This window comes from Haliotis asinina, chromosome 1 (assembly GCF_037392515.1).
Source record: "Haliotis asinina isolate JCU_RB_2024 chromosome 1, JCU_Hal_asi_v2, whole genome shotgun sequence".
NCBI lineage: Eukaryota > Metazoa > Mollusca > Gastropoda > Lepetellida > Haliotidae > Haliotis > Haliotis asinina.
In genome coordinates, this window is record NC_090280.1 from 74,453,930 (window position 1) to 74,469,490 (window position 15,561).

The following is a 15,561-nucleotide window of genomic DNA, read 5'->3' on the forward strand; positions in this document are numbered from 1 at the left end:
TTAACTTAACCTAAATACTTAAAACTAAATCATCAACGCATTTCCGTAATAACTGCTTTGTATCGTCTGTTGTTGACGTAATGGGTTGTGAGTAAACCAATCTTCTCTCATTTTAGATGTGAAATTGGTCTTGGTCGGCAGCCAGGATCAACGGATATTCATGGAATGATGGAAGCTGAGCAAGATAAAATTATATTCATTGGAGGGCTGTCTCTTCAACCTGAAGATAAGGTTTTTGCAACAGCAAAGTGCTCGAATATGGCTGGTCTCACTGCATCTGCAACATCTCAGGCAGTAGTTGTTAGTCCATTACCTCACCTGTCAGTTACTGATGGACCTGAAGAAAACGACGCCGAATTCCTGACAGGCCTCACGACGATAGAAGGACATTGGCATTACACTAGTGGTTGTCCTGTTATTAAGGCAGAGTGGAAGGTTCTGACAGTTAGCTGGGATGTATTCCAAGACTTCATACCAATCTCAGAATCTCACGGAACCTTCTACAATGATGAACTCCAGCTCACAGCCGGATTTACCTACATCAACGTGATACGTGTAACAGATGCCATAGGAAGAGTTCACGTCGCATACTCTAATGGTGTGACTGTTCGCATACAACCACCACACCCAGGGGCAGTCAGGGATGGGACGGGGAAAGACAAGGACTACCAGACTTCCACAACTGAACTTTCAGCTAACTGGGATCCATTCGGTATATTAAACAGTAAAGATGCCAGTCAACAGATCGAACGCTATGAAGTTGCAATTGGTGATGATGCTAAGAACCCAGCTTCACGGTACAATGTCCATTTCTTTGAAACCGCTCACCTGAACACATCGTACACATTCAAAAACCTGAAACTGACAGCGAAGCTGATAACATATTATGTCACGGTACGTGCCTACAGCAAGGCTGGGAGTTTTGAAGAAGCTTACTCTGACGGCATCAAAGTTGGATATGATTTGGACATATCTCCCGGGAGCATTGACGTAAGCAAGTACAGTGATAGCCGTGAAGATCTGAAGGTCTCATGGAGCGGTTTCTACTCTGATATTGGACTCACAGAATACACTGTTGGAATCAGCAAGGACAATATTGCTCTTCCGGGTAATACTACTACCTGTAAATCGCTGATGACGGCCATTTCCAACAACTATAATGCATCGTTCCAATCCGCGGGACTTGACACCGTAGTGTATATACACAATCTTACTCTCCAACAAGGTAACTCCTATTATGTGACAGTCATTGCCCATGACAAGGTTGACTCTTGCACTGGAGTTTCTCAGGGTCCAGTTACCATTGACACAACTCCGCCTACACAAGGCCATGTATCTGTACAAGGGGGTCACAGTACAAAGGTTGTGTACATCAGCAGCAGTGATATGGTGACCCTACAATGGGATGGTTTTAAGGACAGAGAAAGTGGTATTCAAAGATATCACTTACAACTGTACTCGGAACAGCCTTGTTTGCAGCAACAGAAGAAACTGATCAAAGAAATGGATGTTTACAACATCACACACACCACGCTCTACCGTTTGAACCTAACTGTTACTCTGATGTATACATTTACAATAACTGCCATCAATGGAGCTGGTCTTAATACCACAGCTGCAACAGTACCTATCCTCATCGATGTCTCAAGGCCACAAGCAGGAACTGTGAAAGTTGGTAGAGACTGGCACACATCAAGGACCTTCCAAAGTGAACATGACATGGTAGTTGCGGAAACTGCACTTGCAAGAGACAAGAGGGCTTCAGAATGCAAAAGGAGTAAGGAAATATTCCCTAAACCCTCAGGTAGAGAACACTGGAATATCCTTGCAAGGTCGGATATGTCTCCCTCTTCTGCTCTTATTGATCAGTTTGCAAGAGTTGCTGTCACGTATGATAAGGACTTGCAAAATATCATACGTGGTGGTGTTTTCCTTAACCTTGAGGACTCTCTATCGGAAGGAAATTATACATTCATGTTAGTAAGTGCCAGGGGACAGAACATCATCACATCCCTACATATTGATTTCTCCGACATTGAAACGTATCAAACCCCAGTCCTGAAGGAAATACCAAGTCTTGATGACAACGATGTGCCCGAAGAAGCCAATGCAACATCCAATGAAACTGACGACGTATTACAGTGCCTGTCGTCACCCGGAGTTGTAGTCTTCTTCTATGGTTACGCTGACGATACTCATACATGGAAAGGACGAATCTGTTTACGGGATGACAATAAGGAAACAGATTCCTGGTTTGACTTACCGCAAGATCCGTCAGACTACCTTTATGAAATCTCCCTTGGATTCAAAAGAAATATAGACAATGTCAAAACCACATGGAGGACCACCCTTTTCTTTGAAGGTCATCGCAAAGCAGATATTGAGGGTTATGCATTTTCTGGTAAACCAAGCATCATCTACCGTGTACATAATCTGAATGAATACAAGCCTCCAGTACGGGATCCCCTTCATCCATTCTTCGCCCAGTCACTGTTAAGCTATGTTTCAGTACCAGACACAACAGATAAAGAATGTTTACATGGCAAACCATTCTTTGATGGCGAGAGCGGAATAAAGGAAATATGGATGGGAGTTGGATCGAATGCATCTTCTGTGGACAATGTGATCCCATTTCAGCTGAAATCAACATTTTGTCTTCCTTGTAATGATAGATGTATGGAAGTGTGTGATCCGAACTGCACTGTTTCAAATCTTGACACACTGGATGTATTATCACTTGAACTAAAACATATAGCATTGGAACACAGTGAAAAACTACCTGAGAATAATAACTCTGACGCTTCGAAACTGATGGAGTATAAAGCTCCAACATACTATATCAGCGTGAAGGCTGTGAACTTTGCAGATGAGTCAACAGTGGCCATTTCAAATGCTTTCCAAGTTGACATCACTCCTCCCAAATTCGAATACATGATGTGTGTTGATCCTCAACATTCTCTGGACGAACCGACCACCTTTATAGGCTCCAATAACAGTGTTGGGGCATTCTGGGAATGCAATGAAGATGTTAGTGAGATAGCTGAATACACAGTGCAGATTGGCAGTAAGGAAGGCGGGAACGATATTTTGAAGGCGACATCGGTTGGATTAAAGAGAAAGGTTGGTTTGACACTGGAGCATGCGATTATGGATGATGGCAAGACCTACTATGTGACCGTGACAGCTATAAATTCAGCAGGAATATCTGCCAAGACGACATGTAATGTGACGGTCCTGGTGGGCGCACCTGCTGTTTCTAGCGTCTACACACAGAGTCTCTTCACCTCAGGTTTAACAAAGCATGGTGTGGCACTTACACCTTCGCAGCACAAAATCGGCCTCAATGTACATGGTGGAAATGGAATCGATTACTATGGTGAGTTAATGAATATATCCTATCGTTATATGGACAAGTCACACTTATAGGGCCTTGAAGTCTCGCGAGACGCTACTTCCGATACTTAGCTGGGTCCCGGCTCTCCTTTTGCGAGCGCCAATTTGCGATATGCGAAACATGGCCCAGCTTAGTTCCGGTACCAGATTTCAAACGAATAATCAAGAACCAGTTATTGTTCCAAATTGTGCGACCGCCAAATATGACTTTACTAGACCGGAGCAAGTGTACATCCATGCTTGACTGTCACAGCTGCTGACATTCGCATTAGAAGGCTAACTTGGGGATGGTTCGATTGCAAATTTGTTATTCCAGCAATGACTATCGGTCCCTTCCTGTCAACGTACAACCATGAGACCATTCGTAAAGGCATAAAACGTTGTTTGTCACCGGAAGTACGAAGGTCTCGCAAAGTGAAGTGACCTGTTTACGGGCCCTACACATCAAACAAACGTTTCCAAATAGAAACCATATATGGCGTATAATTGTAACATTTTATGAACGAAAGACCATTAAAACAATAGAGAAGAGATCAACACAGCAGACGTTGTGTATTACACTGCAACCTGTTTTGTTTTAGAATGGACTATTGGCACTGTTCCCTCAACTGATGACGTCTTTCCCGTCATCAAAGTGGCAACACGATCAGAATCCAAAATTGCTATCACAGAAGGACGGCTTATGGTCGATGGACGAATTACAAACATCTCACTAAGTGACTACAACACTAACGACACAGACACCAATACCCGCAAAGCAGCCGGGTCCTTCCTGGTGCTGGAGCCAGGAAGATGTTACTACCACAGTCTTCATGGTGTGGGGCTGTCCCATGTTTCTGTTCCTGTTTTCACACAACCAGTCTGCGTTAGACGTATGTATTTCAGTATGTCATGTCAGGGGCTGTTGCTACTTTGGTATCATTATTTAAATGGGGAAAATTATTCCTGATGATTAAACAAATCCGGAAGGTGCATAAAACTCAAAGGATAGTAGCTGTTTCACGACATTAAGGGGGTAATTGAAAAATCTGACTTGCTTTATTGTTAGCGAAGTCATATCACGTACTATCATATGTCCGCCCTTCATAGTCCATAAAATAAGAAAAAATAGAGTCATCATTTACCGTACTCCATCAGTATCAAGAGACAGGACTTGTTTTAATATCAGTTTTCGGCAAAATCGCTATGTTAAACATATAGAATTCTGAAACCAAAATTGAACAACAAAAGGATTGTAGCTGTTCAGTGACAATGGGTATTTGACTGGGTCAGTGAACTTGATTCTTTGTGTTGTTCTAATAAAGTATTCTCAGCAGGCATCGTTGAATGGTAGTCCATCTTTCGAAATTATTTAAAGATGATAGATGAGGGTCTCCTTTCAAGGTGTGAATAATAGCTATATATATATAGTAATATAATTGTAAAGCTGATTATATTGTATTTTCATGTCAGGAACTGGTGATACTTTGATGGAATTTGAAGAACACTACAACGTCGAGAAAACACATGTAATACATGCTGAACCAACACTGGACAATCACAACAGGTCTCTGTCCCTGTCCATTAAAGGTAATTATTCAAGGAATGAAACAGTGTACAGCTACATGGGCATCGTGGTATCTGAGTATTATTTACATTAACTGTTGTGTGAATGCATGCAATTTTCTGCACATATATGTACAAGTAACTGCATCGGTTGAACAAAAGGGTTATGCGTCATGAAGAGGGACATTTTTATGATAGACAATCTCTTCATTGCAACAGATGCGACATTTCGGTCTAGATCCGTTATGGAGTAAGTGATACACAATATGCGCACCAAGGAGACATTTATATATAAAATATATTTAAGTTTATACAATTGAAGAGTTGATCTACTGTATGTTGAAATGTTGATTGAAGCCAGATATTTCACATATTGTGTATCATTCACTTGATGACGGTGGTAGGTCCTACCCCGAAACGTCACATATATTGCAGTTAAGAAATTGTCTATCCATTAAAAGAGTTCCTCTTCATAATTCCTCCTTCTAACTGCTACTTAAAGAAGTTATGTATTATATCGTTGTCGTATTGCTTCATCGTGTAAATATATTACAGAAAGGAAATGATGACCTACTCACGTGGCCTTGCAGCTATTAATTGATGGTATTTACACAGGCTACAATGGAAGTCTCCTGATTGGTGCCTTAAACACAACCGACCTGTCTCAAATCTATGGAAGTGCAGCATCGGCTGAATATATCCCTTACATTCACGATCCAGAGGAGTCTTTGCAGTCAACATCAAGGATATTATATGGGAGGTAAGAACGCATAGTAGTAAAGGTAGGGACGTATTATGTAGGTGCATGTCACCTCCATCTTTAATTCTTTAAAGTCTCAAAGACTAGTGTAGAGATTTGACGATTTGGTTTTGAGTATGTTATTGAGTATTCCCCTATGATGCTTCAGGCTGATAAAACCACTTGGACTGTCATTCTACATCTCCCCAGCCAAAGAGGCATTGGTGGAACCAGTGCTGAACATCAGTGCTCATGGATTTATTCCTATAAATGTCAACAGTTCCATTTCACTGTTGGCGTGGAACAAAGGTCTGAATTTGATTCTATTTTACGTGAAACTCTTTCTCATTAGTATTGACACAATTTGTTTGTTTACTATCCTTTGTCTACAATACTTTGTCCATCGTACATTTTAATGACAAAGTCATAAAAATGAAACATCAGTTATATCGGTATAAGAATGTTTTATGTATTTGCATATGTCGACAGATATACAGCAATGGCATTTCCCTGACAGCTGTTCGAAGATTCTCCCCATCGACATCGCGAAGGGAAAGGTAAATGATACACTGTTTTGTTTAATCGGATGTGTGTATTTTGTGTCTTTTATTCGTATTTGTATTTTAAAAAATGTCAGTCTACAAGATGTTTAGACAAGAGGGTTACAAGTTGTATTTTTTATGCAAAATAGGGAAGAAACTATTTTAAAAAATGTAAGAAACATCAACCTTTCTTATTACATGTGTCAGTCAGAAGGTTTTGTGTGATATGCTTCTGGTGCAATTCCATTTTCATTTTATATCAAATTCACTAATTTCTCTTTGTTTATTTTTTTTCAAAATAAAGCGTTTGTTTCTACATTTAACAGTTCAGATTCAAAGACTAAATGACATACGTTTTGACACAAACATTCTGTCTTTAACTCTTTTCAACGTAAGCCACAGATTCTTACATAAACTGATTACGTTTTCTGTATCCAAAATGTTATGGGGCTTTTAGAAGACATTTAGGTGTAAAGTAAATGTCGTGGTTGAAACACGGCTATTGAATACTCGTATTCACAAAGAAAGTTATTATTTTTTTCAGCTCTGCCTTTCTGGTCAAAACCAAGTCATACAAGGAACCGAATTTATCAGGATTACTGAACCTCTGCTGCTGAGCCTGTTTGAAGTGGACAAACAGATTCACAACACACCACCAGTAGTCTTGACGAAGACAGTAACAGCCGTCGAGGACAAGCCGCTAATCGAATACATTGATGTCCAAGACAAAGAAGATGACATTATTTCCTTTTCCATCATGGCTCAAGGAAAATATGGCAATGCTTCCGTCACTACTGATGGCTACCTTATCTACAGACCAGATCTGAACTATTGTGGAAAGGACATCGTTACAATTGAAGCGAATGAACAGAAAGTTCCGAATCCACATAGTGTTGTCAAGGACATTCTGATCCAGGTCACCTGCCAAGACGACCCACCAGAACTAACGTTCATCACTGCTAATAATGAAAAGTACGATGCAGAAACTATCTGCATTGAGGCCACATCGTCTGCACATACAGTCACCAGACCTTTCCTTGGGACCTTTGTTATCACTGATCCTGATGTTGGCAAACTTCGTCTAGTATATGATACAGACGCGGTGAAGGTGCTGCACATGCAGCTTGTTGAACTGAGCAAGTCCAGTGACCAAAAGGCGATGACGGAGTTCAAGTATAATGTGTCGCTCGTGAATTCGCCAAATGCACGGCACAAAAGCACCATCAACTTCCGAGCAACAAACAACATGACTTACAGTAATATGATATCCTTGAACATATCTGTTGTGAACTCGACATGCCAAGGCTCAGCATGTGATGTAATCAAGACGTACATTCTAAAAGCTGCACATGGTAAGTGATGGCCAACCGATTACATGGTATGCGATGTAAATCAGTCCACTCCCTTGCCATTTCTAGTGCTTATTGCTACTCAACAGCCGACCATTTTATTGGGTGGAGCAGGTGAGCTAGGGCTTAGCAAAGAAGCAATGTTCTAACACACCTTAAAAGAATAAAGTTGCTTTTCTTGTTCCTAAATGACATGATTACCCTTATGTTTTACTGCAGCTGAAGAATTCGTTGAGCACCACGACCATGACAAGATGAATGCACCTCCTGCACAGATGTTCAGGAATGACGTGAGTTGTAAATTATTTCACTTGATGCCATTTTATGCAATTCTGATCCTTTGAAAATGAAGTTCATGACTCATGTTAAAATACATCACAAATCCATATACATATGTATATTCCTAACACTGCTCGGTGCATTTCTACAGTTCCTTGGCAAAGGATCTATCAAGACTACAGGCTTGGAGGGGAGGGACATATCTTTGAGCAGAGAGGGAATCTTCTCCCTCACTATAGATACTGTTGACGCCACAGAGGAGTTCATGATCGTGACACCAAAAGGTTTGAAAATCTTTATTAAGGTAGTTATATAATCAACGATCGCAATACAGGGACGATGACATGGTCTGTGTTCGCACTTTCGGTTCTAATTGGAGTGTAGGACATGATTTGCATGTCTTCCTTCGCAGTTTTGTTTTATGTGGTGTAAACGCTTGGCCAAGTAATATAAGCCACCACAGAACACGCTGTGCGGTACTACGTTCCTTTGGTAATTAAGAACTCGATCATCGAGTCGTAATTATTTTTGTTACTGTTTGGGTCAGCGCAATAGCTCCGTTTGTTTTCAGAGAAATTAGCAATTGTCAAACACACGCTTCACATTGGTCTTTATCCCGACATGATATAACTACTCAACTCCCTCATTCAGCCTTTCGGAGACCAAATATAACAATTGCTTCCATCTGAACTTGCAGTGACTGCATCCACAATAATATGTTAGGGTAGGGTAACCTAGTGGTTAAAGCCTTCGAACCCGGGTTCGATTCCTCATATGAGTATAGTGTATAAAGCACATTGCAAGCGACCCCATCGTAATATTGATGGACTAGTGCGTAGATCCCAACACAATCAGTCGTTGTTTTCCAACATCAAGATGGATCCTTCCAGTAACTGAAACACAATCTACATCATAGTGAAACCATAACACACATCTTTCAGGGAATTTACAGTTAACAGCAAGCGAACCATTGACTCCTTTTGAACAGAAGAATATTCTATCAGACAGGCAATACAGAGGAAGGTTGGTATAGTTGTCAATACGATCTTGTATGATAGAATCAGTGTTACTGTGAACCCTTTAACGTTAATGTTTCTATTTTAAAAGCAACTATCAAACAAGTATACCCGTAGCGGTGGAGTGGCTAACGAAGTTATGTTGTATTCTACAAAGTGTGGACACCGATTGGACGTTCATACATCCATAAACGCAAAGCAAATTGTAGCCTGCGTTACATATATTTCAGGTTTCACTGTGTATAATTTAAAACCATTGGGATGCGATAAAAATTATATTGCATGCTTATTTCTACGAAGAGCACAAAGCGATCTGTTCGGTGTTTATTATTCACACCTTGTGTTACAGATTGGTGGACCAGCTCGGCCAGCCTTTGTCCATCAGCGTCAAGCCGCAAGACCTCAAAACCGTGCATGTTGATATAAAAGTGAAATCAGATCACGACAGGAACACCAGCATCAAAGTGTTCTTTAATGACAGCCGTAAGAACATTTCAACGTCCTTCCAATGTCTTATTTTTCATATACGTATTGTTGTCATTGCCTTTGGGAATAACGTACAGGCCACTATTTGCAGTCATTATACTATATGCATAAACATGTTTGAGTCAAAGCAACATTTGACGGGAACTGGAAATGGTGAGTCATGGGCTTCCCACTTGCCCAATTGGAGTATCCTGAGGGCACTCCAGAAGCTATTCGTCTGCTTCTCTGTACAAATCCCATCGGGTGAGCATTTAACCAAGGTGGTAAACAGCATTAGCTGGCACACTTTCATGTAATGTTGTTTAAAGCACCTTGAAAACAGACTAATGCATTTTTTAGACCGTAGGTTCTTGAAAATCAGTGACCCGTAATATAAGTAGTACTTGTCGGGAGTGAGTGGCGTATTGCCTACAAAATAAGGTACAACTGTCTTTGAATAGAGCATCAGTGGTTGCACGTGGTGTTGTAAACAACCACCATTAATCAATTCCTCGACACCTTGTCCTTTTTCCACAGATGGTGTATGGCATGAGTTACCGGACATTTGTAACAAATCGCAGACACTGCTACTGAGTGAGGACCAGTACATTGTACCTGTAAGTATAGAACATAGCCTGCTCTTGCTTCCTGCTTTCATACGACCTGTGAAGATCCGGTTTAGAATTGGACGTCATCATCCCATGCTTGAAGTAAGAGACGAGTAACGGGGTCGAGTGGTCATCCTCGCTGACTTAGTTAGCACTTCTCATCGCATCCCATATGCGTAGATCGATTATCGATGCTCATGCTGTTGATCACTGGCCCAGACCTTGTTTATTGACAGACTGTCGCCACATAGTTGGAATACTGAAGAGTACTTTCGTACGTTTTAAACAGTAGCCAGTATAAATGACACTGCGTTAACACTGATGCTGTTGGCTTCCTTGTGTGTATGTGGAATGCCAATCTCACCAGAAACAAGAAACTTTAATCGTACACGGCTGCCAACGGCAACCATGATATCAGTACGCCGTGTATAGTCACGGACTGTGCCCTGACGTACTCCACGAGGAAAATTAACTTTAACCAACTTTTAGCAATATTCCTGCAGTCGCGGTGGATACACGAAATTGGCTTCACACATTGTACCCATATAGAGGGGAGAGCTGTCAAAGAAGAGTCACATAATAATGATCATTACATAATATGTGTATTGCTTAAAGGTTTTATTGTAACATCACTAAACATCACCAAATATTAGCATAAAATTACACTTTCTTTACATATTATTTTTATATTTCTTTAACGCTGTATGGCCAGTATTGATACATTTTGACTACAACCACTTTCACATCTAGACGTATTTGTACAATGGACTATGTTTCTATTTCAGATATGCCCAGATCTATTCGGGAAGATGAATCTGACCCAAACCAGGAACGGTGACCTGTCGACAAAACTGGTGATGCTTGCCATGGAGAACAATCTAGTGAACACCGCGCCGTACTTGGAGGACAAGGTGATATACATTCAGGAAGGACAGAAGCTTCACCATCAGATCAAAGCTAAAGATGCTGAAGGAGATGCATTTGTATTCCATCTGGTAAATACCAACCGCACTCGTGGTACTGTTCACCTACTTGCCACAGGCGTCCTTGACTACACACCAAGACCTCACTTCAGTGGTGTTGATCATGTTGAGATAGAGCTGGTGGAAGCCAGTGTAAAAGGGTTCAAGCCGAATTCTCAGAGCTACACGCTCACCATCATGATCACTGCAGTGGACGGACCACCAGTCCTGTACTACCTTCCTCCTGACAGTGACATGTTCCGGGTTGACAACAATGACCACGTGGAGCTCGACATCACAAGACCAATGCCCTACCAGACAGCAGTTGTTGATCTCGGCTACGTTGTCGCAGCATACTGGAACAACGGAGACGATATCGGACTGGAACTGACGCCCCTGAACACAACGCTTCATTTCTTTGCCGCCAAACCAGCAGCGTTACCAGATTCGATATGGAGCACCCAGTTGTCTGAAATCAGGGAAATTCCGCAGAAGAAGGTCTCCCAAATTACCATGCACTTCCTGTCTGAGTTCAAGGGGACTCTCATGTACAAGATTAAGGTCAAGGGCAAGGCTGCAGAGGGCGTGCAAGTTGTTCTGTATGCCAGGGTTTCCTACGAGTTCTGTCAGCCTGACACAGTCTGCGTTGATCATGTCAGCGCTAAGAAACTTCCTACCCTCCACAACGAACCCCATTCTTAAAGATCACATTCGCCTGGGTGTATTTTGCATTGATTATAAAGGATGGCATGCAATATTTTTAGATGTGTAGTCTATGCCTGAAGTAATAGCAGTGTGCAGTTAGTTGAAACTGGTCACTCCAATGAATAAAGCGGCGGGAATCTGCCCATGCAAACTCGCAACACTGTTGTCCTGTTTAATGAAGAGTGTTACATATTCAAATATATCAGCACGTTTTCTTATTGTGAAAATGATTTGCAAATGTTCATCGATATGCTGAATGTGACTGAATAACCAATGCGAATAAAAGCTTTCTCTGCATGTGAAAGGTTTCGAAGTTTGCATTTGTTCTTATAGATCTGGTGCGGCGGGTTAACCTAGTCATTAGCCTGTTAGCGGGTTAGCGTGAAGATCAGAGTTCGATTCCTCACATGGGTACAATGTGTGAAGCCCATTGCTTGTGCTCCCCGCCGTGATAATGCTTGAATATTGCTAAACGAAGCGAAAATCCATACCCGCTCACTCTTTGTGCATATGTGTATGGGTTTGTGGTTTCCATAGCCCTCATTGGTATAACAACGATCGTACAAGTGGTACTGGTTTGAATAATTTTGCAGATAATGTCTTCTCCAATGTCCCAAATGAGAAATGAATGAACTTTGTGTCGCACAAACTGAATGAACCCACATGCATACTATTGACCGACGGTGGCTCTTTCCCTGCATGGGTACATTGTATTAAGCTCATTCCTGGCATGAAATCATACTCATATTGTAAAACATAAAGCGTAAAACCTCACTCATACGCCCGATTCATTAACGTGGGGTTGATTGCAGGTCATCGTGCCTAAACTCCCTGGATATGTGTTCATACCATCAACCTTTGCTTTGAATAGTTAGGAATCAAGTTTTTACATAAAGGATGGGAAGCAGAGATAGGCACAAAACAACCCAGCAATATAAGACAATCATATCCTGACTGAGTTTAGTTTTACGGAACAATCAGCAGTATTCCAGCTAGATGGCGGCGGTCTGCACATACTCGAGCCTTGACCAGATCGGTCCAGATGGTTCACTTATGTACAACATTCTATGCAACTGGGATAAGACTACATGTGTCAGCCGAGTCGATGTGACCACCACCAACACACGAACGAAAACTGAAAAGACCAACTTACAGTACATTACTAGTGAGTGAGTGAGTTTAGTTTTACGCCGCACTCAGCAATGTTCCAGCCATATGTAAATGTAAATAATCGAGTCTGAACCAGACAATCCAGTGACCAACAACATGAGCATCGATCTGCACAACTGGGAACCGATTACATGTGTCAACCAAGTCAGCGAGCCTGACCACCCGATCCCGTTAGTCGCCTCTTACGACAAGCATGGTCGCCTTTTATGGCAAGCATGGGTTGCTGAAGGGTCGCCTATTCTATCCCGGTACCTTCAGTACATTACTAACACTCGACATATGCGTTATAATTTCATACCGTCAATCCCTGCAAGCGTTTGTATCAGTCAACACGAAAGTTTCTTTGAAAGTATATTTCTTCAGGTTCAGAAGCAAAGCATGAAGTTGGAGACACGGTGGTTACACGAGGTAATCTCTTCAAAACTTTCGTTCTAAACGTTGTTATGTACATCCTTATTAAATAATAAACAAGAGGACAAAAATCAAGTGATTTAATTTTCATCTTAATTATGATGGCGATGGTTTTGTAGATGACTGAATATCTGGCTGATCCAAAACTGAGGTTTCACTGACATCAGTTTTAGTTTCTTTGAGCATTGGAAGTCTACATTAACTGACGTTTAACTGGACCTACCTTCATATTCACAAAACATTACAGTGATCTAAAGGTGGCTCTATACTCCGTATCTTCTCTACCCATTGCCGTAATATGTTTCGGATTCGACTGACGGGACAGCAGAAATGAAAGTCAGACTTTGTTCAGAATACGCTCTTGCGCCCGCTAACATCATGCTGATCGCACACGTACACGAAGTTTAGTAATAAACTGGTGCAGTCATATAGCACGTGCAGAAGTACCATGCAATACATGAACGAAATATTAAGATTATGCCTTGTAAATTAACATCGCAGTCTGTATATTTCCCATTTGACCGTGAAACTACAGTGTACATTATGATGCCCTTGATGCACAAGTAAAAAAAACAACACTATTATTTAAATGTTTAATATATTCATATAATATGTAATATATAGACCACAGCCCCACAAAATAGACGTTCTGTTTAAATTATATTAGTTTTCAGTTTATGGCACTGTAATGATGCTATAGCAATTTCATTATTAGTGTGCTTTTATCTCTCACCAAGCTAATTCTATGATATACCGGGACGCGTCCAGGTCACCACTTTGACAAATGCAAAGACGAGAATATTCCTGACAAATAAAGGACTATAACACGATCGAATCTTAAAATCAGTGTTGAAGAAACCATCCAATTACCGAGAGCTAAACTCGTTCCGCAGTTCAAGACCACCGTGACCGTATTTTCCCCAATATCAGTAACCCATATTATTCTCGCAAATATTCTGCATATATATATGTGTCGAATAATGCATTCTACCTCCAGACTACCGTGACCGTTTTTGTTCTTGCACTGGCATGACTAATACTTGGCTGAACTGACGTATTTCTTTGTGACACTGTTGTTAAACCAGTTGCTTTGCTTTGGAAGTGAACGAGTGGACACATAAGGTCAAGCACTGTAGGCGTGATTTGCCCTCGTCCAGAATCGGTGGTAGTAGAATAAAGACTGCTCTGTATGCGCTGGTGGACTGGTTGGCACATAGGAGCTTACTCGGCGTGATCATGTTCCCATCAAACAACCTTGACGTTGTCCTACATTTCTTAGATCAGGACATAAGTGATCAAATTACACTGTGTCAGACAATACCGATAATATCTATGGCTCCAAGTGTTTGTTTAACTTCTATCTTTGCTACAAAAGCACTTCAAATGACGTGACTTGCAAAGTGATCCCAACAACAGTGCAATCGCCACTGATAGTCTGTTCTCAATTTATTTCTTTGCCTGGATTACCGAATAAACTGTGACAGCAGGTACATTAATTCACCTCACTTGTTATTTCTTTATCACCTTGTAAAAGCCCTTCACTGCTGTTCACCACATAGCTACCCTGCATTGCAGACTAGGTTTGGGGTTCAAGAAACAAGTTCCTTTTCAACATTAAATCACACCACTACTATCACATTCAATGGTTGCTGGAAAAATAATGGCATCACCTGATACAGCTTAAATTGGTTTCAATCCCGAAAAGACCTTGCCCTGATTCGAATATTTAGAGGCCGTCAGGACAACTGAATATGGGTATCTGTACATTAACCACTGTCGACTCGCCACAAACGTCAACATGTACAAAGAGAATAGATCGAAATGATGGCATTGTCCTGCTACATCTTACTGTTTATGGCAATGCTAGTTTGATATGTCACTTTAGCAATATATAATTAAAAGTGGCCATGATTGCGCCCAAATATCAACACCAAGAAATCGATGTTTTGTGTGCTTGTTGTTTAACGTGACTCTCAACAATATTCCAGTCATAAGGTGATACAATCGAGTTCGGACCAGACAATCCAATAATCAACTGCATGAGTGTCGATCTACGCAATTGAGAAACGGTGACACATGTCAACCAAGTCAGGGAGCCTGACCATCTGATCCCATTAGTCGCCTCTCACGACAAGCATGGGCTGAAGATCAGTTCTAACGTAGATCTTCAAGGATGTTCGCTTTGTAACACACAGTCTCCCATCTATATGTTCCCTTTGTTCTTGCTTCAGTGTAACTGTACTCCTGTACAGGTGAGTCAGGATATGCTCATCCTTTCGCAAACACCTGATGCCATCACTATTTCATGTTGACTCATAAAAACACATCCTCTTTATGGAGTTTGCGTTCCAAAACGACTTTGCTTTCAGCAAAGATT

General features: G+C 41.2%; 1 protein-coding gene across 1 annotated transcript in view; it reads left to right on the forward strand.

The window, feature by feature from the left end:
• Positions 1-11,907, forward strand: part of LOC137275073 (uncharacterized) — a 48,106-nt gene extending 36,199 nt beyond the window's left edge. Inside the window, exons 40-52 of the mRNA XM_067808152.1 lie at positions 117-3,376; positions 3,975-4,265; positions 4,846-4,962; positions 5,554-5,698; positions 5,847-5,986; positions 6,167-6,234; positions 6,764-7,571; positions 7,788-7,858; positions 7,999-8,131; positions 8,789-8,870; positions 9,213-9,346; positions 9,866-9,945; positions 10,722-11,907. Coding sequence (XP_067664253.1) covers positions 117-3,376; positions 3,975-4,265; positions 4,846-4,962; positions 5,554-5,698; positions 5,847-5,986; positions 6,167-6,234; positions 6,764-7,571; positions 7,788-7,858; positions 7,999-8,131; positions 8,789-8,870; positions 9,213-9,346; positions 9,866-9,945; positions 10,722-11,600 — 6,208 coding nt within the window. The 3' untranslated portion in view covers positions 11,601-11,907. The remainder of the gene's footprint in view (positions 1-116; positions 3,377-3,974; positions 4,266-4,845; positions 4,963-5,553; positions 5,699-5,846; positions 5,987-6,166; positions 6,235-6,763; positions 7,572-7,787; positions 7,859-7,998; positions 8,132-8,788; positions 8,871-9,212; positions 9,347-9,865; positions 9,946-10,721) is intronic.
• The last annotated feature ends 3,654 nt before the right edge of the window (positions 11,908-15,561 follow it).